Genomic DNA, 25,223 nt, shown 5'->3' with positions numbered 1-25,223 from the left:
CAAAATATGATTTAATATAGAGTTACAGGGATCCCTGGGTGGCGCAGCGGTTTGGCGCCTGCCTTTGGCCCAGGGCGCGATCCTGGAGACCCCGGATCGAATCCCACGTCAGGCTCCCGGTGCATGGAGCCTGCTTCTCCCTCTGCCTGTGTCTCTGCCTCTCTCTCTCTCTCTCTATGTGACTATCATAAATAAATAAAATTAAAAAAATTTAAAAAAAAAAAAATAATAATATAGAGTTACATTTGGATCTTAAAACTAATGAATGTTATCCAGATACTAGCTCTACAACATAGAAGAGAATTGATAGGTGCCAGAATCTTTAAGTTTTTCCTGGGTTGTAGTCTCTTCTTATTTTCCTTTCTAAATTACTACCTTCAATATAATGCCCCAGTGAGCATTATAGATCACATATAGTCAAAAGAGCAGTCACATTTCTAACCTAAATTACCTATAATCATAATCTTTGTATTTAGAGTTGCTAAATCCTCACGCAAAGGGTTTAAGACTTAAATTGCTCATAGGAAGGAAAGATTCATTGCTCAGTGGGATACTGAGAACTTCCTTCCTTCCTTCCTTCCTTCCTTCCTTCCTTCCTTCACTCCTTCACTCCTTCCCTCCTTCCCTCCTTCTCTCTCTCACTCCCTTTCTTTTTGGTGGTAGTAGTGGGAGGGATGGGCTTTCCCAATTCAGTCCAACGATAAATGCTAAAAAATGATCATTAGTAGAAATACACTGAAATACTGATGGCTTATTAGTTACACTATAACTATAAGGCAGAAAATTTATTTATTTATTTTTGTTTGTTTTTAAGGCAGAAAATTTAATATGTAGCTTTTCCTGTCCCAACAGAAGCAGTAGGTCTTACTCTTTATGTTATAAAGTATGTATTAAATACGGCAAATTAATAAGAATCAAATAAAGATAGATGTGTATAATCATACATCTGGGTCTCATTTTCATGATCTTAGGGCCTAATAAATTCCTATAATTTATTTTTTAAAGATTTCAGTCAGATTATAGAAATATTTTGCATCAACTATTTAGCTTGTGTAAACTGTAACACAGTTGTTAACAGTCATACCGTGAATGGGATAGCAGATTAAAAATTAAAACTATATAAACATTATTGTCTCATATCTCTTACCTTTTCTTTGTGATCACAAAGTAGTTCAAAACTCTCCATCTTGCCACATTCATTCATACGTAAATTATCAGCCTTTTGAAGAAGGACATCTAAATTTAATTCCTCTATGTGTGTATTAAATGCCTTAGAGACTGGAAAACTCTGTTCTTCTGTGTCAGTATTAGCTGTAATATACCTAAAATTGCAGAAATAATAATGATCAAATCTCTTGAAAGTTATATAATAACCAGAGTAATTCTTTTAAAATATAAGCCAATATCTATAAGAACAGATGAGTGACTGATGAAATAAAAGAGGCCAGAGGCAGATCCAAACATATATGGAAATGTGTATGATGGAGTTGGCATGTCATATCACTGGAAAAGTAAGGGAATGGGCCCGAAAAAAAAATTCCTATGGAAAACAATGAAATTGAATCTCTACCATATAATATAAAAATAAGTGTGGAAGGAATTAAGTGTTAAAATTTTCTAAACCCTAAATAGAAACTATAGGTGAATACCTTAGTCTTTGGAGTAAAAAAATTTTCTTAACCAATATATGAAAACATTAATTATAAAAGATTATTAATTATGAATGATTAAGAAGTTTGGCTATATTAAAATGAAAAACTGCTGCTAATCAAAAGACACTCAAAAATATAAGAACACAAATTGAAAACCAGGAATTGATGTTTTGAAACACACACAACTAGAAAACATTGATACAAAGAACACATAAATTCTTTCCTAAAATAAACACAGTGAACTCAACAGAAATTTGCTTGAGAGATATAAATATATTGGTTTCCCAAATGAGAAAATACATACAGTTAATAAGCTAAGAGAAGATGTTCAATGTTCACTAGCAATTAGAGAAATACAAATAAAGACCACAAAGAAATATTGACAAAATGTAAAAAGTCTGACAATAGCAAATGCTGGGGACTGTCAATCCACAGGATCTGATTTGAATGCAAACTGGTGAAGCCAGTTGAGAAAGCACTTTGGAGTTATCTTCTAATATTGAACTTTCACATACCCTAGGACCTAGTAACCTAGTCTCTTGCAGATGTGGAAAAAAAAAAAGGTATGTATAATAGAGACAGTAGTACTTTCAAATAGCAAACACCAGGAAACAACCTATATGCCCATCAAAGAGTGGATGAATACTATACAAAAATCAAAATGAAAGAAATACACTGATGTGCAAAATATGGAGGAATATTAACAAATTTATTATTAAGTGGAAAAATAAGCTCTTAAAACTATACACAACACAATCCTCTTTCAAAAAAAATCAAAATTAAATGTGCATCTTAAGGCATATACATATACATGCAATAAAATGGTATATTAAAAAAGGAAGCAACAAACAATATAGATTATACATTCAGGATAATAGTTACCTTCAGGTGAGGGAAGAAATGTGTACATATGTTTATCCAATCATAATAGTCCATAACTGGAAAGTACCAAATGCCTGTTAGGAATAGGAAGCTTATATATTGTGGTAAAGTAACACAATGGAAGAGCATTTAGTAGTGAGAATAAATGGACTACAACCACACATAACAAAATGGATGAATATCACAAGATAACGTCAACTGAAAGACGCTAAACACAAATAAGTATGTAGTGTGTTATTTATATTAGTAGAAACATAATTTTAACTAATGTATGCATTTAGAAATCAAGGTGGATTATACTGTTGGTGCCAGGGAGTGACTGAATGAAAGAATGATGGGAATATGTGAGGTACTGATAATATTCTAAATATTATCTCTAGTCTCTAAATATGGGTTCTGACTTTACCATTGTATTCAGTTTGAAAATCCATTAATTTAGTCTCTAAATATGGGTTCTGACTTTACCATTGTATTCAGTTTGAAAATCTACCTGTGTACTTGTTGTTTGTATGCTTATCCACATGTACTCTGTATTTCATAAAGTTTTAAAAGAATTTAAAAAAATACACCTCCCATGTAAGAGAATGTAAAAAAAAAAAAAAAAGAAAAAAAGCAGAAGTCATTATAAACACCATCAGGAATGAAACAAAGAACCATTGTTACTACAAATAGAGTATGGATTTACATAGCAGACTACCATGAACAATTTTATGCTAATAAATTTAAACTTTGAAATGAAAGGCAATCATCTAGAAAAATGTAACTGGCTAAAACTGTTCAAGAAAAAGAAACAATCAATTTGTTCAGAAATAAAAGGTGCTCACATTGAAAAGAAGTAATCTCTAATCACAGATGATATCATCTTGTTCATATAGAATCCTAATGAATCCATAAAAAGTTATCAGAACTAATAACAAGTTCAACAGGTTGCAAAATACAAGATCAACTTATAAAAGTCAATTGTATTCCTATACATCTAGCAATGAACAATCCAAAAAGGAAATGAAGAAAACAATTTCACTTACAACATTATTAAAAAGAATAAAATTCTGGGGCACCTGGGTAGCTCAGTCAGTTGAGTGTCTGACTCGTGATTTCAGCTCAGTTCATGATCTTATGGGTGGTAGACTGAGCCCCACACTGGGTTCTGCACTTAATAGGGATTCTGCTTGAGATTCTCTCCCTCTGCCTGCCCCCAAATAAATAAATAACCTTTTTTTAAAAAATGGATAAAGTTCTTAGGATTGAATTTAACAAACTATGTGCAAGACTTGTATACTGTAAACTATCAAACAATTGTTGAAATTAAAGAATAGGATCTAAGTACATGAAAAGAAATATAATGCTCATGAACCAGAAGATTTTGTTAGGATGACAGCATTTCCCAAATTCATCTACAGATTCAAAGTAACTTCTATTAAATCTCAGCTGACAATATTTTCCCCCCAAAGCTGACAAGCTGATCCTAAATTCCATATGGAAATCCAAGGGACCCAATATAGCCAAAGTAATGCTGTAAAAGAAGAATTAAGTTAGAGAATTCACACTTCCGGGTTTCAAAATTTACTAGAAAGCCACAGTAGTCAAGACAGTACTGGCATAAGGATGATAGACATATGGAATAGAGATTAAGGAAGGGTCTATTAAAAATTAAGAGTCCAGAAATAAACCTTTATGATTATGGTCAATTTGTTTTGACAAAAGCATTAAGACAACTTAGTGGAGTATACAATTTTATTTTCAACAAATGGTACTAGGACAAATATATACCCACATGTAGAAGAACGAAGTTGACACTTTACCCCACACCATATGTAAGTATTGACTCAAAATGTATCAAAAACCTAAATGTAAGAGCTAAAATTATAAAACTCTTAGAAGGAAACAAATATTTGTGACCAGGCACTAGGCAATCATCTAGCACAAGTGACAAAAGAAAACATAGACAAAAGAGATTTTACAAAATTTAAAACTAATGTGCTTCAAAGGAAATTTTCTTCATCAAGAAAATGAAAGGATAATTCACAAAATGGAAGAAAATACAAAATCATATATTTGATATAGAATATATAAAGAACCTTTACAACTCAATAATAAGAAACAAATAATTCAATTTAAAAGTGGAAAAAGGACTTAATAGATATTTCATCAAAAGATGATAACAAATGGCCAAAGAACACATGAAGAGATGCTCAATATCATTAGTCATTAGGGAAATGCAAATCAAAAGCACAGTGAAATATCACTTCAAACCTCCTAGGTCAATGACTGTTGACAAAGATGTAGAAAAACTGGAATCCTCCTATATTTCTCATGGGATTGTAAAATGGTACATCAAGTTTGGAAAACAATTCAGTAGTTCCTTAAAATGTTTAACATGAGTTATCATATGACTCAGCAATTACACTTCTAAGTACACACCCAAATGAACTCGAAGCATATGTCCACACAAAAACCTGTATAGGAATGTACATAGAAACTTTATTCCTAATAGCCAAAAAATGAAAACAATCCAAATGCCCATCATCGGACAAATGGGTAAACAAAATGAGTAAACAATGGAATATTATTTGGTAATATAAAGGAATGAAGTACTAGTGCATGATACAACATGAATGGACTTTGAACACATTATGCCTAGTGAAAGGCCTGCCACATATGGTAAGATTCCACTTCATGAAATGTACAGATTAAGCAAAGCCATGGAAACAGAGAGTAAGAATAATGGTTGACAGGGCCTGGGGATGAGGGGAAATAGACAATGTGTGGATACAGGGTACATAGCCTTTTTTTTTTTTTTTTTTAACTGATGAAAGTGTTTGGATATTAGTCAGGATGGCCTTACAACTCTATGAATAAACTAACCCCCCACCAAATTGTATACTTTAAAGAGGTGAATTCTAAAGTATATGAATATATCTCAATAAAAATTTTATTTTTATAAGAAAAAAATCCCAAAAAGTGTGAGTATTCCTGTAGCCATTAAATAAATTAAGCCAGATTCTATATATTATTTCAACAGACACACACACACACACACACACACACACACACATGGAAAGAGGGAGACAGAGACAGAGATTGAGAGATAAAGAGAGAGGGTCAGTTTTTTTCATGGGGAATTTTACCAAATATCCAAAGAATTAGATTTACTCAAATTCTTCTAAGGAATTCAAAAAGAGGGAAGGAACACCACTTAGCTTATTTTTTGAAGCTGGTAAACCTAACACCAAAATCCAACCCGGACAAGAGCAGAAATGAAAATTATAGACCAATTTCATATATAAATATAGATGTAAAAATATCAAAGACATCAAAAATATCAAAAAACTGTAACAAACATGAAAGAATGCATCATAACCAAAATGGATTTCTCCCAGGAATTACAAGCACAGTTTAACCCTAGAACATTTCTTTAGCACAATAGATAGGATGTGAAAAATTGCATGATCATTTCAGTGGTTACCAATTTTTTTTTCAACAAATTCTGTTCTATTTTAGGACAAAGAAATACCAAAGCCATAAACGGAGTAGAAGGGGACTTCTGAACAAAAAGTTATATGCCAAAACTATAATACATTTCACACTTAATGGTGAAACATTAGAAGCATTCTTCTTAAAATAAGAAATAAAGAAGAATGTTTAATATTGCTTCTATTCAACAATGTAATACAGGTCCTGTTAGCACAATATTAGAAGAAAACAAAAATTATAAGAATTGAGAGAGAAGAAACAGAACTATTATTATTCGGAGTTTATGGAATAGAATACAAAACCCATCAGAATTTACAGATAAGTAAATAAAACTAATCAACATTTATGATCAATTTTTGAAAATCAATTATGTCCCTATATCTATAAAACAAGTTAGAGAATCTAATTTCATAAAACATTTACAGGAAAAATATAAAGTACCTAAGAAAAAAATTCCACATAGGTTTTTTCTTTTTTCACTTTTCTATATAAAATTACAAAAATATTATCTGAGGGCAATAAAGAATATCTAAGTAAATGGACAAAGATACCATATCCATGGATAAGAGAAGTTAACATTAAACCAATTTCATATGGCCCCAAATTTAACTATACTTTAATGCAATTCTAATCAAAACCACAATGGGGGCAGCTCCAGTGACCCAGCAGTTTAGCGCTGCCTTCAGCCCAGGGTGTAATCCTGGAGACCCGGGATTGAGTCCCACATCAGGCTCCTTGCATGGAGCCTGCTTCTCCCTCTGCCTGTGTTTCTGCCTCTCTCTTTGTGTGTGTCTGTCATGAATAAAAAAATAAAATCTAAAAAAAAAAAACAAAAAAAACAAAAAAACACCAAAATGGTTTTTCCTATGGAACTTACCTGATTCTAAAATTAATATGGAAGGGCAAGTGCAAGAAGAGCAAAGACACTTTTAAAAAATAGCTATCAGGACTACAGTATATAAAAGATAAAGCTGTAAGAATTCAACATGGTATTGGTATTAACAATAGACAAACTGACCAATAAAACAAAAGAGAACATTAAGTTAGTCTTTTCTCCACATTTAGAAACACTCAAGTGTTTTCCTCCTTTGCACAAGAATCTTCTACCTATTACTGAGCATTTATCAAAAATTATAAGAAAGTTTTAAAGCAAATTTTAAAAATAGGGCATATCTAAATAGGCTTGGGAAAATTCAAACATATGTATTAATTTGGGGTTAGAGCTTAGATTTGTAGTAGGGAAAAAAAAAAAAAAAGGCAGTTCATAGCCTATCTGTGGGAAAACAGAATTTTCCCACAGTGTTTAAGCAGGTCTGGAGAGATTCATCCTTAAATGTTAAAATTACTTACAAGCATTTGGAATTTCGTATACTTTTCTGGCCCTATTTTCTGCTCCCAATTTGAATAAGTACTATGCCATTTCCCTTATCCTTTCATTTCTTCTGCATAATCAATTGCTTACTTCAATGGCAACAACAGCATCTCTGAAGGTATCACTGCACAATTTAAAGGGAAGATGACATTATTTTCTATGAAAATAAGGTGATGTATTTACAAAATCAATCTGCGTTGCATCAGAATAGGCCTACCTACAGTACTGTGCCATCTCTCTATATCAGGCACCCTGATCTAGTATCTTTTGCTCAGCTTTACCCAATACCTCATTTCCCAATTTTTAAAAAATATAGATGCCAAGGGAGACTGAAGTCAGCAAGATAGCACAGAGGAATCTCTAGGCCCTCATTTCTACATGGAAACACTAGATGAACAATAGACAGATTGAAACAGCTTTGTGGGAGATTTAGAAGCCAGTCAAGGATTTGCAGCAACCAAGAGAATGCCAAATCAAGAAAAAGCCATACTCAAAATGGTAGGAAACTTCATAGTATTTTTGTTCATCCTTGCCTCACCTCTGGCGTCATATTGCATAGATGGAAAGTTTCCAATTCCCAGCTCCTCCCCTGGGACAGAAGGAAAAGAGTGGAACTTGTTTGCAATGTTTTAGCATGTCTAACTGCTTCCTGAAAGACTGTTTTCTGTTTTGCTTGCCTCAGAGCTCAGACAGAAATGAAGGCATCATTTCAATATCAGATTGGAGGTGGTTGAAAGCAGTAGCAGGTACTGTGGCATATGAGAACTACAAAGGGTCCTACAAACTCATGGGTGACTCCATACAAGACATTATGGGGAGAAGAATACAAGAGATTATACGGAGAGAAATACAATGAGACATCTAAGAACGGGGTAAGACTCACTGAAATTAAGATATTTTAAAACAGTCATGTATATGGGATAATTAGAGAGGGGAAAAACCACACACACACAGGTCCAGGGAAAACTAGTGCCTAGAAAACACCTGAGAACACTGGGCTAATTAGCAAGGTTCTTCTGCTGCATGGAGCCAATCAACAAAGGCTAGGATATATGGCTGTTTTTCCAAATGTGCAATTTTCTTTTCTTTCTTAAAGTAGGCTCCATGCTGAAGCCCCACTGTGGAGTTTGAACTCATGACCCCAAAATCAAAACCTGAACTAACGTCAAGAGTTGGACGCTTAACCAACTGAGCCATGCAGGCACTCCAAAATGTGCAATTTTGAACAAAAGATCACAAACCATACAAAGAAATAGGATAGGAGGGACAATTTAAATGAATAAAATAAATTTCCAGAAACTGACTCTAAAGAAATACAGGTTTTAGACTTATTAAGACAATAATTTTAAAATAATACTTGTAAGTGTACTCAAAGAGCTAAAGGAAAACATGGAAAGGGAGCAAAAAGAAATCAGAAAAACAATATATGAACAAAATGAGAATACCAACAAAGAACTAGAAATTATTTTTTAGAATCAAACAGAAACTCTGGAGCATAAAAAATAAAATAAGTTGAAAAATTCACTAGAGGGAATTAACATACTCAAACAAGCATTATTAAGAATTGGCAAACTTGGAGACAGATTTTAAGTTCTTGAATTTGAAAAGCCAAGAAAAAAAGAAAAGAAAGAAATGAAGAAAAGTGAACAGAGCCTAAGAAACTCTGGAATAACATAAACGACCAACATACATATTATTAGAATACCAAAAGAAGAAGAAGAGAGGAAGGGGTTGAGAGCTTATTTTGGGGATAATACCTAAAAACTCCCCCAAATTTGAGAAAAATATGGATATACAAATGTAAGAAGCTCAGTGAATTCCACGTAGGATAAATTCAAAGAAATCTACAACAAAGACACACCTTCAAACTGTAGAAAGTTAAAGACAAATCTTAAAAATCTTGAAAGCATCAAAAGAAAAACTACTCATTTCATATAAGGGATCTCCAGTAAGATTATCAATATAATTCTTAGCAAAAAAAAACTTCTGGCATGAAGGCAGTGGGATAATATATTTAAAGTGCTGAAAGGAAAAAAAAAAAACAGTCAACCAAGAATTCTATATCCAGCAAAACTGTCTTTCAAGAATAAGAGAAAAATTAAGACAATGCCAGTTAAACAAAGCTGTGGCAGTTCTTTATCTTTAGATCTGTTCTCCAAGAAATGATAAAGAGAGTCCTTCGTGTTGAAATGAAAGGATATTGGCAGCAACTTGAAGTCATATGAAAAAATATGAAGTTTTTTGCTGTAGCTAAATACATGGATAAATATAAATACCAGTATTATAATTTTGGTTCAGAACTCCATTTTTTATTCTCTTACCGTATTTAAAATAGAAAACCATAAAATAATGATAAATTTATCATTATATATATATTTAATATATAAAGATATAATTTCTGACATCAATAACTAAATGAGTAGAGCTGTTAAATGAGAAGTTTTTCTATGCAATTGAAGTTATGTTGGTAGCTGTTTAAAATAGATTGTTATAACTTTAGGATGCTACATGCAATGCCCATGGTAAACACATGGAAAATATCTACAGAAGACACATAAAAGGAAATGAGAAGGGAATCAAAATGTGTCATTTCAAAAAAATCAAGTAAATACCAAGAAAGGCAGTAACAGGAAATGAAGGCCAAAAGCATAGAAGACATACAGAAAATAGTAAAATAGCAAAAGTGAATTATTCTTTTTTAAAAAGATTTTACTTATTCATGAGAGACACACACAGAGAGAGAGAGAGAGAGAGAGAGAGAGAGAGAGGCAGCGACAGAGGCAGAGGGGGAAGCAGGCTCCCTGCAGGGAGCCCAATGTGAGACTCAATCTAGGGACTCCAGAATCATGCCCTGAGCCAAAGGCAGATGTTCAACCACTGAGTCACGCAGGTGCCCCAAGTTATTCTCTATTAATCAATTTAAATTAATAATTTTGGGGGTGAACATGGATGGCTCAGTTGGTTAAGCATCTGACTCTTCATTTCAGCTCAGATCATGATCTCAAGGTACTGAAATTCAGCCCCACATTGGACTCTGCATTCAGTGGGAAGTATGCTTGAGACTCTTTCCCTCCACTCATACTTCTCTCTCTCTCTCTCTCAAATAAACAAATCTTTAAAAAAAAACAAAATAAATTAATAACTATTTAGTAATTCATTTAAATTACCAATTAACTAATTTGTAATTAATTTAATAAATGGATTAAATTCCCCAATAAAAATACACAGGTTGGTAGAATAGATTTTTAAAAATCAGGATCAACTACATGTTGTCTATAAGAGACTCACTTTAGAACTGAAGACACATATGAGTTGGGCATAAAAAGATGAAAAAGATGATTCATGTAAATAATAAACAAAATAAAATAGGGTTGGCTATACTAACATCAAACAAAATGACTTTAAGTCAGAAACTTACACAAGACAAAGGAGATTACATAATATAAAAGACTCAATCTGCCAAGAGTATGTAATGATAATAAACATATATGCACTAAATACTAGCCATTCTAAATATGTGAAGCAAACACTGACAGAATTGAAGGAAGAAATCGACAGTAACATAGTAACAGTAGACTCTCAATCTCTCTCTTTTAATGATGGATAGAACAACTCCATAAAAAAAAATCAATAAGCAAACAGAGGTCTTGAATATCATTATTGATCAATTTGACCTAATAGACATATATGGAATACTCCACTCAACAATAGAAGAATACACATTCTTCTCAAGTAAACATGGAACATTCTCCAGCATACATCATATATTAAACCACAAAAGAAGCCTTCATGAATTTTAAAAGATTAAAATCATACAAAGCATCTTTTCTCATTGCAATGAAATGAAAGAAGACATCAATGGCAGAAGGAAAACCAGAAAATCTACAAATATGTGGAAATTAAACAATACACTTAAACAACAAATGAGTCAAAGAAGAAATCACAAGGGAAATTAGAAAATATCTTGAGTGAAAAGAAAGTGAAACACAGCATACCAAAATGTATGTGGATTCAGTGAAAGAAGTAGTAAGGGGGGAATTCATAGTTATAAATGCTTTCATTAAAAAGAAATATATCAAATCAACAACCTAAATTTATAGCTTAAGAAACTAAGAAAAGAGCAAACTAAACCCAAAGCTAGCAAAAGAAAGGAAATTAAAAGATTAAAGCAGAAATGAACATAATACAGAATTTTTTTTAAAAAAGAAAATCAATGAAACTAACAGTTCTTCAAAAAGATCAACAAAATTGACAAACCTTTAGCTAGACTATGAAAAAAGAACAGAAAATCAAATAACTAAAATCAGAAATGAGAACTATCACTATCAATTTTACAGAAATAAAAAAGTTATAGGAGAGTATAATGAAAGATAATATGCCAACAAATTGGATAACCTAGATAAAATGGACAAATTCTTAGAAACATACAACCTACCAAGACTGAATTAAGAAACAGAAAATCTGAACAGATCTATAACTAGTAAAGAGACTGAGTTAGTAATCAAAAATCTAACAAAAGATGACAGAACCCATGACCACATGGCTTCACCGTTAAGTTCTACCAAACAGTTAAGGAATTAACCAGTATTCCTCAAATTCCCTAAAAAATTGAAGAGAAGGGAATATTTCCTAACTCAATTTATTAGGTCATTATTACCCTGATCCTAAACCTGTATAAATACAGAATAAGAAAACTAGACCAAAATCTTTGATGGCTATTGATGCAAAAATCCTCAAAAAAAATGTTAGCAAACAGAATTTGAAAACAATTAAAATGATTATACACCATGACCAAGTGGAAATGCAAGGATGGCTCAACATATGAAAATCAATGTGATACACCACATTAACAGAATTAGGGCAAAAAAAACACATGACCATCTTAACTGGCACAGAAAAAAAAACCCACTTGGCAATATTCAACACTCTTTCATGATGAAAATGTGTAACAAACTGGGCTCCATGCTAGGTGTGGAGCCTACTTAAAAACAAAAACAAAAATGTGTAACAAACCAGCAATAGAAAGAAACAACCTCAACATTAAATAGAGGCCATATGTGAGAAGCCCATAGCTAACATCATACTCAATGGTGAAAGACTGAAAGCTTTTCCTTTAACATCAGTAATAAGACAAGAGTGCCTGCCTTTGCCACTACTATTCAGTACAGTACTAAGAGTCCTAGCCAGAGAAATTGGACAAAAAGAAGAAATAAAAGACATCTAAATCAAAAGGAGGAAATAAAATGTCTTAGCAAATGACATGATCTTTTATGTAGAAAATCCTAAAGATTTCTCTCTCTCTCACACACATACACACACACACACACAAACTGTAAGAATTAATAAAGTCAGCAAAGTTTCAGATTATAAATCAACTTGTAAACTCAGTTGTTTTGTTTCTATACATTAACGAGAAGCAATCTTAAAAACAAAGAAAATGACTCTATAATAGCATCAAAAGGAATAAAATACCTAGGAGTAAACTTAACAAAGGAGATGAAAGATTTGTATACTTAAAACTATAAAACATTGATGAAAAAAATTAAAGACACAATTAGAAATCCCATACCATGGATTTGGAGACAAATATTGTGAAGATGTCAATACTACCCAAAGCAATTGATAGATTCAGTATAATCCTTCTCAAAATCTCAACAATGTTTTGTGTTATGAGAAAAATCCATTCTAAAATTCATGTGGAAGCTAAAAGGACCCTGAATAGCCTATACAACCTTGAAGAAGAATAAAGGTAAAAGTCTCACACTTCCTGATTTTAAAACTTATCACAAAGCTACATCAAAACAATGTGGACTGACATAAAATCAGATATATTCATCAATGGAATAGAATAGAAAGCCCAGAAGTACTCTCACATATATGGTCAAATAATTATTGACAGGGGTGCTAAGACCATTCAATGGAGAAAGGGTAGTCTCTTCAACAAGTGGTGCTGGGAAAACTGGATATTTACATTCAAAAGAATGACACTGGACCCCCTCTATACAAAAATTAAAAATTAACTCAAAATGGATCATTTACTAAATGTAAAATCTAAAATTATAAAACTCTTAGAAGAAAGCATAGAGGAAAAGCTTCATGACATTGTTTCTGGTAATGATTTCTTGGATGTGACAACAAAAGCATAGGCAATAGAAACAAAATAGATAAACTAGGCACCAAAATTAAAATAGAGAATTTAGACATCAAAATTAAAATGAAAGCTTATGCATCAAAGGACATAATCACAGAGTGAACGACAGCCCACATGGTGGGAGAACAGATTTGTAAATCATATATCTGATAAAGAGCTAACATCCAGGATATGTTAAGAACTCCTGTAACTTGACAACAAAAAGCAAGCAACCCAATTAAAAAAATGGGTAAAGAACTTGAGTAGACATTTTTCCAAAGAAGATATACAAAAGGCCAATAAGCACAATATTCAATGTCACTAATTATTAGGGAAATGCAAACCACAACGGGATACCACCTTGTACCAATTAGGATGGTTACTGTCAAAAAAACAGAAAAGAACAAGTGTAGGCATTCATGTGGAAAAACTGGAATCCCTGTGAACTCTTGGGGGAACATAAAATGGTGCAGCTGCTCCTGAAAAAAATGGCAGTACCTCAAAAAAATTAAAAATAGAATTACCATATGATCCAGTAATTCCATTTCTGAATATACAAGCGAAAGAATTGAAAGCAGGGTCTTTTTTTTTTTTTTTTTTTTTTTTTTTTAAATTTTTATTTATTTATGATAGTTACATCAGAGAGAGAGAGAGAGGCAGAGACACAGGCAGAGGGAGAAGCAGGCTCCATGCACCGGGAGCCCGACGTGGGATTCGATCCCGGGCCTCCAGGATCGCGCCCTGGGCCAAAGGCAGGCGCCAAACCGCTGCGCCACCCAGGGATCCCTGAAAGCAGGGTCTTAAAGAGATATTTGTACACCCACTAGCAGCATTATTCACAATAGCTAAAAGGTAGAAGCAACAAAAGTGTCCATCAACAGATGAATAAATAAGTACAATGGGATATATACATACAAAGTAATACTATTTAACCTCGAAAAAGAAGGAAACTCTGACATAAACTACAACATGGATGAACGTTGAGGACATTATGCTAAGTGAAATAGCCATTACGAAAAGACAAATACACATAATTCCATTTCTTTTAAAGTACCTAGAGGAATCAAATTCACATAGAAAGTAGAAAAGGGGTGGCCAGAGGCTCGGGGGATGGAGGAAGGGGAGTGATTGTTTAATGGGTCCAGAATTCAGTTTGGAAGATGAAAAAAGTTCTAGAGACAAATAATGATAATGGTTGCATAACAATATGAATGTAATTAACGCAACTAAACTTAAAAATGGTTAAGATAGTAAATTTTATGTGATCTGTATTTCACTACAATTTAAAACACTGAAGTAGAAAAAAAATTTTAAGACACATGCTAAAAGGTGGAAAAAGCACAAAAGTAAAAGTAACATCTTAGCCCAATGATACAGGTTTAGGGGGCATTTTATCATGATAAATAATTGAAAATAATGCCAATTTCTTCCTTCTACAAGGACCAACTATATACTAATATAAGTACTTTTAATTGTTCATATGCATTTTTCCTTCATTATTTGTTCTGAGAAATATATGTGTAAACTTTAATATAATGGAAAAAATTGAAAGATATTTATGCAAAAATAAAATTTTGGGAGATACTTTTTAAAATAAAAATTTTATTTAAAAGTTTTTTAAAGTAAAAATTTTGGAGAAAAACTGAAAAATATTCACTCTGAAAAATAACAACTAATATATGAATTTATTACCTCTGATCTCAGAGTTCTCTGAAGTCTCAGACGTGCACATACAAATGTGCATTAAAATTTTTTAGTTAAAATACCAATTTTAACTATATTAAATTTCATATATTCTACAATATATTCTACATATTTCAACTATAATATTTTTTTATTTATAATTTGATCCTTGTATTAGTAAAAATATCTGTCAGTGGGCTATCTGGCATGAGAAATGTACCAACAAGGCCAATATAAATGAAAATTTGTGAATTACTTAATATAGCTCTATAGATGACATAGGAATACTGTCTGTAATGACTAGAGTAGGATAAAAGAAGATGCAAAAACTCTCAGAGAATGTCACACATGTAGAAGACTTCTATATCAGTGCTTGATGTTATTTTCAGACCACCAAAATATTACAATAGTCATCCAGAAATTTGAGACAGGTCAACCTGTCAGCAGTCAATCTGTTAAAAGCCTGAAACAGATTAATAATCTGTGACTTCCAAATTCCAGTGATGTCAATAAGCTATCTTTCAAAAAAAAAATACAGCAATTAAAATTAAATTTAGACTGCAAAGTGGAAGTCTTTTTTTTTCGAAAAGGCAGTAAAACTTAGTGAGATAGGAGACTTCTAGGAGGGCTGAGCTGTGACTTCTACAGTGTGTCTGGTGGAAAAATTTCTGATTTGAGCTACCTTTCTAAGAGAGGGGAAAGTCTGAGGTGACCTTATTTTAGGAATTGCAATAGATGAAGATCTGTCTTCATCTTGAGATGAAATAGCAATGTTTTCATCTTCAAAGGAATCTGAAGCAACATCATTCTGAGGTGGAATAAAGCGAGTAGCATTTTTATAAAGTGAAGAAAATCCAACATTACACAAAACAGGGGAAGTTACTCTTTGAGAGGGATGCTGCTGAATCACAGGTAGAGAATGATCTGTACGGTGACTTTGAGAACCAGGATGAAGGGAAACTTTCCTTAATTGGCCTCTTTCTTCAATGTTGGTGGCAGTTTCATTTTGTTGACAGGAATAGGAAATAATAGCTGGAAGAGAAAGGATGGTTGCTGTGCTGTGTTGACAGGTGTTTCCACCAATGGTGTTCGGAAAGGTTGAAGGATTAGCTTTTACTCCCAAACTCATAAAATGTGTAATATTATATCCAGAAGAACGAGAGCTTAGGTATTTTTCAGCACCACTAATACTTGGGTTTTTAGAAACTATTTCATCTGGATTAAAGATGTTATGCCCACTTGATTGAAGATCAAAAAAACCAGCAATATCATAACAGGAGATTATACTTAGTTTAGGGGCAGAGAAAAGTCTTTGGGATCTAAGGCCACGATGGTTTGAGGACGATTTCGAATCACTGGAGTTTCTTTTTTCTTGAAAGTCAAAGTTAGCTCTACCTTGTTGATGGTCAGGGAAAATATTGCTTTTCTGTAATTTGGCAAATAAAGAATGTCTTCTTCCAAAGAAAGATGCATTTGATGGAGAACATAAATTTTTACTTTCTCTACGTGAACTGACATTAAATATTGCAGATAGATGAGCTCTTTTAGGATCAAGAGATAGAGTTCGATGAGTAAAAGAGGTTCCATGGTGCAGGGAGTCTGAAGGAACTTGATCTGCAGGATAATTTAGTTGGTAGTTCTCATCCTCTTTGTAGTGGCTAGAGTGAAAAAAGTGTCAAATGAGGAAAAAATAGGGAGCAGAGGTGGAGACCTGCCAAGACTCCTGAAGAGTAATATGCACTTTATCAATATGGAAACAATAGGGAATGAGAAAATTATGACAGCTGAATTGATGGTCACACAGATGTATCCCCCCAAAATGCCCTAATCTAAAAGATTATCTCTACCTACGTAGTACCTGCCCAAACAATTAAACCTTAGGAAGACCATTTAAAGATTCAGGGAACTACTATATTTAAAGGAGTGAAGTAGAATAAATCTATGCCCTGTTGACTAATACATTTTAAAATATTAACCATGGATAAAGCAGACCTCTCTGGAGAGAATACTTCAGATAAATATCCATAGTCCAGATATTCAGTTACTGTGGGAAACTAAAGAAAGCATTAAAGCTTGATTTCTGAACATGTCCATGTTCTCGCTATTAGCACATGAAACATGGGAAGAGTGGGGTGTTTTTTCTTTTCTTTTTAAAGGCTTACCTTAAGCATTTTCCCATATTGAATTTAATCCAAATTAAATCTCTCCTTTCCTTCCTAAGCCATCATCCTTAAGCCATAAAATGCCCTGTGTAGGTGGAACAGGTCAGAAGACTGAACACTTAAGTTGCATGTGTAATTAACACGGCAACAGCACAGAATGTGATGACAGCAGACTCTAGAATCTCATGACATCAGGTTTAGATAAAATTGTTCTGTGGCTTGCCTTTCTGAGAAGTGCGAGTCACATGATGGGGGAATGTATATTCTAACCTCACCATGTTCAAGGAGTCAGCCAATAAATCAAGGAACAAGAAAACAGGATGAAGGCAGTAACATATATAATATCTACATGATCCTTTGCTTGGGACTGTCTCTCTCACTAGCCGCCCTACACACCCCTGGCCTACTAATTCATTCTACCTTCACACGAACACTATTCACCCCAGTTTTTTATACCCTTCAGTGATATGAAAAAGTCACCAATACAAACTTTGGTCCAAAAATATATGGAGAAGGAAAACAAAACAAAATCATACCTGATCAACATCACTGCCCCCAGAATGAAGTAAGCTTCATCTTCATCGGCAATAAAGCATGCCATCTGATCGTGTGGGCCACATGCACAGATTATGGAGATCGGCTATACTACTGTTTCTAACCTCACCCCTTAAAACAACTCCTACTCATTTAAAGACAAGGGTAACAGAGTTATCAGGAAAGAAATATTGCTCTCTCCTTTTCCAAACCAACTTGGAGCACTATCCATATAATAGGTATGTGTGTCAAGTCACTGATGACATAAAACACTGCCTCGAATATAAACTTTTTTACTTCTCAATGTCCTGAATACCCACTACCACCTTGTGATTTTGTTCCCTTCCTAACAATCTGCTTTGGGAAACCTTTGGACAAATTATTCTTCAAAGGCCTAACGCTCTCTCTTTTTCATTATATAATTGTCAATTTGGTAATCTGATTTCACCCTACATATAAGCTAATACATTAATCGGTTAATGTCTCACACACAGTTCTTAGGTCAGAGGGAGAGGAGTTTATTATGCACAACAAATCCAGCAGTAAGATCGCTGGCATATTTGAGCTGGTTTTCCCAGACCCCAGGTCCCACAAGGGCAATGCAGAGGGCCCCAGAGACTCTTGCATTTACACTGACTTGTGTTACAAAGAAAAGAATGCTGAACTTAGGGAACCCACTACTTTTACCCCAAGCAGTAAGAAAATTTGCTAAATGTGCTTTTGGGTCTGGAGGGGACCATCACATCATTCCTCATGGTTTCTCCCCACAATCCTGTCATATGGCCTAGACAAAGGGAGGTTGGTCATGCAGACCTTACACCCTTCACAAACATGAACTCAAAATGGAACAAAGACTTACATATAAAATGCAAAACTATAAAACTGCTAGAAGATCACGCAGGAGAAAACTTAGATAAATTTGGGTCTGGCAATGACTTCTTAAATAGAACACTGAAGGCCTGCTCCCACTTCCTTGATCATCAGTCTTCTGTCTTTCCTTAAAGGCTCACCCACCTCTGCCCTCTCCCTTAGTACTGGTTCCAAAAGGCTCTGCACTCCGCCATTTCACTCTTCTCATGCAACATATTCTACCTAAGTAATGCTATCCATTTCTATAGCACTCTGCATCATACACATACTGGTGGGATGCCCAGCAAAGGAACAACTTCCCCTGAAGAAATGCTTCTTTTGCCCTTCATCGGCTTCCTTTCACAGGCTACCAGTGAGTGCATGCTCATGCTGGCCATGGCTTCCATCTTTTGGCAAGTCCTGCCTAGGAAGGTTTAGAATGCAAGAGGACTTGGCCCTTAACTGATCTGTTCTTGGCTTTTGGGGCTCTGGTTAAAGCTAGAACACAACATCTCTCTTTAACATTTTGTTAGTTTTTTTTTTTTTTTTTTTAAATCTGTTTGACTTGAAAGACTTTGTTTCCTAATGTACATGGAGAGCCTACACAGTGCCTGGCACAGAGTGAACACTCTCATTGAATGAATAAAGAGGACCCAACTATTAGTGTTACCTTCCTCTATTGTTTCATTTTTAAAAGAAATTTATAGATGAGGAGACCAAAATGCAAATGAACTATGAAGAGATGCCCAATCTTACTAGTGCTTGGGGAAATGCAAACTGAAATAATAATTAGTTACTACTTCATCTCCATCAAGTTGCCTAAAATTAAAAAGTCTAACTATAAGAATTTGTATGGAAAATAAGAATTCTCAAATACTAGTACACCCCGAAGAGTAGTTTAGTAATACAAAATAACACTATATTTGGCCGATAATTCTGCCTCCACTTCTAAGTAAATACTTTAAAATTATTCCACACGTGCCTAAGGAAAAAGGAAGGCATTCAATAAAGCATTGTTTAGAAGAACCAAAAAATGGTGACCTAAATAAACATCCATCCATAGGGAAATACATTAAGGCATATTCATACAATGGAATGCAGCATAGCAACTGAAAAGAATGAGATAAATTTACTTACATCAATCTGGAAAAACCTCAAAGAAACATTTGATGCAAAAATGAGTTACAAAATGTTATATGCCATATATCACCATTTATGTAAATTTTAAGAACCAAACATGATTTATTCATTTCTGATGTAAACATACACATATAGGAGAAAAATCCAAACTTTCAAAGGAAGACTCTGTACCAACTTTAAGATAATGGCTACCTCTGAGAGAAAGGACTACAAAAAAGGATTTCAATTATGTGGTAATGTTTCATTTTTGAAAATTCTAAACAAAAAACAATTTTTTGTATACAAATGTGCTCTTCTACAACATGAAAGAATACCAAAGCACCACATCATGAATATCTGAATTTGTCTTTCTCTCAAGGCCTTGAGAAATTGAAGTCCAACAGTAAAACTGACTTGGCAGAAGTAATAGAATAAAAAAAATGTAAATGAATAAAAAGCAAAGACTATATTTGGCTCATGAAATGAAAATTTAAGTTTTTTCTTTTTTAAGATTTATTTATTTAAGAGAGAGAGAGAGCGTGTGGGTGTGTAAGTGACCAAGGGAAGGGGCAGAGGGAAAGAGAGAATCCCAGGCAGACTCCCTGTTGATCATGGAGCCCAATGTGGGGCTTGGTCTCACAACCCCAAGATCATGAACTGAGCTGAAGTCAAGAGTTGGACACTTAACCAACTGAGCCACCGGCACCCTAAGAATTTAAGTAGTTTTAAATAAAATCTCAAAAGCCTGTTTCTGTCTATGGTCTTGCTGGCATCACCATCCTCTATTATTTGTAGAGTAATATCTAAGGTTCTAGGTATTGTGGCTTGTATTACAGCTTGGTGCTCTTTTGGTGGTAGATTTACGGGGTTTTTCTTTTCAAATAATCCTAATTGTGCCTAGTGTCAACAGGCGCAAAAAAAAAAGAAACAGAAGGCCCGTAGGGTCACTATACAACCCTGATTTTCCTAATAGAAATGTCTCATTTTGAAACACATCTATTCTTTGTAAAGCTCACTTAGAATGAAGAACTATGAGTTTATCATGGGATATGATTTTAATCTAAAATGGAATAAGATGGAACTTTTGAAAGAGAGGTTTCTAAAGCTTTACATAACATTGTCATATAATAACTTTTTAAACTCGTGGTTTGATAGAACAGTACAGATAAAGGCTGACAGAGAAAAAGCAGTGAGCAGCTTGAGAAAGAAAATGAGCTAAAAAAGTTTTCAGAAATAAGGAAGGGCTTCCTTTTAAGCTGAAAACACTGATGTGAACTTATAACCTTGAAAATATTTAGAACAATTTTTCTTTACCCTGACCTAAAATGGGCCCAAACAAGCTCTCGTATCACCCTGCCATGTCTACACACCAAGATGCTGCTGTCTAGTACTATTTGTCACTGAAAGGAACCAACGCTGCCAACGCAGTGACTGTCTCCAAGTCATGGAGCAGGGGAGAAAAAAATCAGTTGAAACATAATATTATCAAGAAGCACAGATGCTTTCCAAGACATTCACACTAGCGCTAAGAAAAAAAAAGGCCCTCTGATGGCCACAGTATAGGAATCTAAGCCTCAGGCACCATCACCCCCACAACCAAGATAAAATTAGCTAGGTCTAAAAAGGCATAAACCCCTTTGTCCCTAATGATACTGTGTACTAAGACAGGCATGCAGAAGATACTGTTTGCAGAAAATGCATTCTACTGATCTATCCACTCAAGTTTTTGACACTACCTAAGGACATAATTCATTTTCTCCCCTTTTCTTATATAGAACAGTGTCGGCAAATTGTGACTGTCATCTTCTTTACTAAGAGAAGTCAAAAGCTCCAGAAACCTTTGGCAAAAGTTAAATCTAATGTATGGAACATGCAATTATCATTTGATGTTTTAATTTTGCTGCAAGGACACTGTTGTATCAAGGATACATCTTACGTTAAATATGCTAATGGGGCTAAGACTGTATCTTACCATGACCAGTCACTTTGTACTGTGGGAGGTTTATCAGGACGGGCAATGTAAAATTTACACAAATATACTTTATAAAGACCTTGTTTTTAAAAAGTACATTATTTATTTTAAAAGTTTGTCTCTAGGTTTTTATTTAGAAAGAGGGTATTAATCTTTGTGTCTTATTCCTCTCTCAAAAAAAAATCCACAGTAGGTGTTGGTTTGCTTGTTTTGTTTATTTTATTGAAGTATAGCTAAATAGGAAAGTTTCCCTCTATTAAGAGCCATTTACTATAATCTAGTCCAAGTCATGAGGGCTCCCTTGCCTCAATTCTAGTATTCTATTGCTAACAAAGGCACCAGGATTGAGCAAGAAGGGGCAATGATGTAGGCAACAACCTACATCAATCTTAAAGTTTTTCTTATTAGCTGTCTGTGACTATTATTCACAAATTTCACAAATCCTTCCTGAACTCACATAAACAATTTATGCCTATACTATTACTTGAAGTTAATTAAGTCCCACAGTTATCTTCTTTTCATTTGTCCCAAACATCTTAAACTTGTCAAAGGTTGCCTCTCTTCCTAGAATTTTAGAATTTCTTGAACAAGCCTGTGCTCACCCTAACCCAGGTCTTTTTAGACTAAGGTCCACTCAGCCTTTTGGCCTCCACTCCTTTACCAGGACTGCCGTTTCTTCTCTCGGTCTAGGGGATCTTCTCTGGCTAGTCCTTAGCTCCATTATGTCCTTTTGAAGATGAGATTGCCAAAGTTGAACACAGGATTCCTTAGGAGGAAATGCCATAGATTTACATAAAGGTATAACCATTGGTGATCTTCAAGAACTCTCCCTGATGTCCTATGTTGTGTTGGGATCTTTGTTCCTCATTAGAGTACTAGGTTGCTATTCTCTATACCCTTAATAATTAATAGTGCCTTTTTCAAGTTACAGTCCTGGAGTATTTAGAAATATTGTGAATTCCTTTTAAACATCCCACTGCCAGTTTTAAAATCAGTCTATGACTTGTGTTCAGGAACACAAATGTTTAAGACCTTCCTGTTATCTAGATCTATCGTTTGTGACTTTTCTCTATCTGAAAGATTTTTCATACAGTTATGTCTCCAGTTCATACATAAAAATACTAAGTAATTCCAGTCCTCGCATGATGTCAAAGACTTGATCAACCATTTACATTTCTTTATCTATGAAATCACACTTTTATCCCTACCCTTTGTTTCCTCTCTTCTTCCCTCTCCTTCCTTCTCCCTTCAGATCCCTTCTCCCAATTCCATGGTGACTTAGCAGAACATTCATTCATTCGTGAAATATTCATTGGTGTCTACTCTGTGCTAGGTACAAGAACAATGTGTTAAGAATATAACAAAGAAAACATAGTGTCCTTGCCCTAAAGAACATCTAGTGATTATATGCTTGCCTTTTTTATTCTTCAAAAACACTAGTTGAGCATGGGTTTGTTTTTTGGGTTTTGTTTGGGGTTTTTTGTTTTTTTGTTTTGTTTTGTTTTTACTTATAAATCATGTTTTTCTTCTAAAAGAATATTATTTATGTTCTTGGTTTTAGAATTCAAAGGATTACCATTGAGGATGGTGAGGATGAAACTGAATCACTTGTACATTATCAAATCTATTTTAGGTCTGCATTGCTCAATTCAGTAAGCCACTAGTTCCATGGCTATTTAAATTAATTATAATTAAATGAGATTAAAAATTCAGTTTCTCAGTTGCACTAACTACATTTCAGGTGCTTAATGGCTAATGTAGCTAATGATAATTGGCAGCATAGATTTGTTGGACAGATTCTTACATAAGGGGTCACATGGTAGCCACATATAAAAATAGGCTACATATTCTGGTAAAAATTACTGACTTTTTCATTAACTCATATGAGGTCACGAGGTACTAGTCATTTACTTATATTCTTTTTGTCAATATAAACTATCTTAAATATAGACCACTACTGAATAGTTTTAATTATGATGTAAGCCATACAATCATTTCTTTTTTTATCTTATTAGTAGCAGTATATATACCTGGAAGTACATAATGAAAGAACCTAAAATAATAGCAATAATGAAATAAATAATTCGACATGGGAAACATCGTCAAGAAACTTACCCTCCTTCACTTTCTGCTTCCTCGGAACTATTACTTGTTGCAGAGCTTTGAACTGTGGTAAGCCTTCTTTTTCTAGCTCTGTGCTGAGGACTTATCTTATGAACAGTTATCTTCCCTCCAAGTTCACCTTGTATATATTCCTCCAGCTTTGGAATGGTTTCTTTAAGAACTCTGATTTCCTCTTTGAGTTCTTCCATATTTGTCAGTAATTCATTTAACTTCTCCAATATCTGAAGCTGCCTTCCTTGAAAGATTGCTGCTGTTCCTTGGCCATTATACATTTCATCTTGAAAAGTCATTGAATCAAACTTACTACCCAGGGAAAGAAATTTAGGTAAATTCAATGTTTTCCTGGATTTACGAACTTTGTGGTACCACAAAAGAAGCAAGCTGATTCCAGTAGTTCCCACCATGATGCCAAGTATCAGCTCTTTGTTTGTGGAATGAGGCATTTCTTGGGTTTTGTTTCTAAAATTGAAAGCACAAATGTAAATGAGTGTTGTTTCTGTCTTTGCCCAAGACAAAAATATTAAAGCTTTCTCAATCAACAAAAGCCAAGTCTACATCATAGACACACCCACCTAAACACACACGATAAATCATAAACTAAAATGTATTATAAGCAAAATACATTTACCTCTAAAATGTATGTGGCCAATAGAAATATTTACTTTAAGAATATTACCAAAGACCATTATAAAGTATCAGTTTTAATTCAGAATTTGTATTCTATATGACTGGCCTGAAATTTACTCTTTATCATATATTTTTAAAGAGTATGATAAATAATGGTAAAAGCATCATCATACATTTCTGGGAAAAGAAACTATTTAAGAATTCAAATTGTGCTTAACTGTGTTTGAGCCCCTTATCGATATAAAATCAGTATGCTGACTTCTGAGTCTTACCTACTCTTTAAGGAAGTCCAAGGAACTTTTTCTTAGCACCTAATTCACACGTATACTTAGAGTAATAAACATTTTAAAAGCTCAAGGATTTGGAATGTAAACTATATTAGAGAGCTCTGTCAAGTTTGGAGCTCACCTCATCTCTGTTTTACTCAGCATGGGGAACAAAAATGCTGACACATGCAGGCTTCATCTCCTTTCTCCTTTTGACCCAGAATGCCTCTGCTCCTTACATTTCTATTTCTGTCTGAGGTCTTCATGTTATTTTTTTTCAAATGATCCTTTTTTAAAAAATAACAAAAATGTCCTCTTCTTAATTCTTTTCTCTGAACTTTCACTGTTTTGCACTCAAGGCTCAAGCTTTAGCCTGC

At 33.9% G+C, this 25,223-nt stretch overlaps 1 protein-coding gene across 7 annotated transcripts in view; it reads right to left on the bottom strand.

Moving 5' to 3' along the window:
- RMDN2 (regulator of microtubule dynamics 2) overlaps nt 1-25,223 on the bottom strand; it is a 67,766-nt gene that overhangs the window by 30,413 nt on the left and 12,130 nt on the right. For 6 of the 7 annotated variants that reach the window (XM_025454153.3, XM_049095674.1, XM_035700743.2 and 3 more), the window contains exons 2-3: nt 23,945-24,412; nt 1,148-1,322 (exon numbers count right to left, since the gene is read on the bottom strand). In XM_025454153.3, the coding sequence (XP_025309938.2) occupies nt 1,148-1,322; nt 23,945-24,396 (627 nt within the window). In that variant the 5' untranslated portion in view covers nt 24,397-24,412. Of the gene's footprint in view, nt 1-1,147; nt 1,323-15,906; nt 16,852-17,355; nt 17,513-23,944; nt 24,413-25,223 lie in introns of those variants that run through there. The other variant, XM_025454148.3, reaches the window with a different exon arrangement.

Source organism: Canis lupus, chromosome 17 (genome assembly GCF_003254725.2).
Source record: "Canis lupus dingo isolate Sandy chromosome 17, ASM325472v2, whole genome shotgun sequence".
In the NCBI taxonomy this organism is placed as follows: domain Eukaryota; kingdom Metazoa; phylum Chordata; class Mammalia; order Carnivora; family Canidae; genus Canis; species Canis lupus.
The sequence above is the reverse complement of the archived record's forward strand: the minus strand, read 5'-3'. Positions and strand labels throughout refer to the sequence as shown.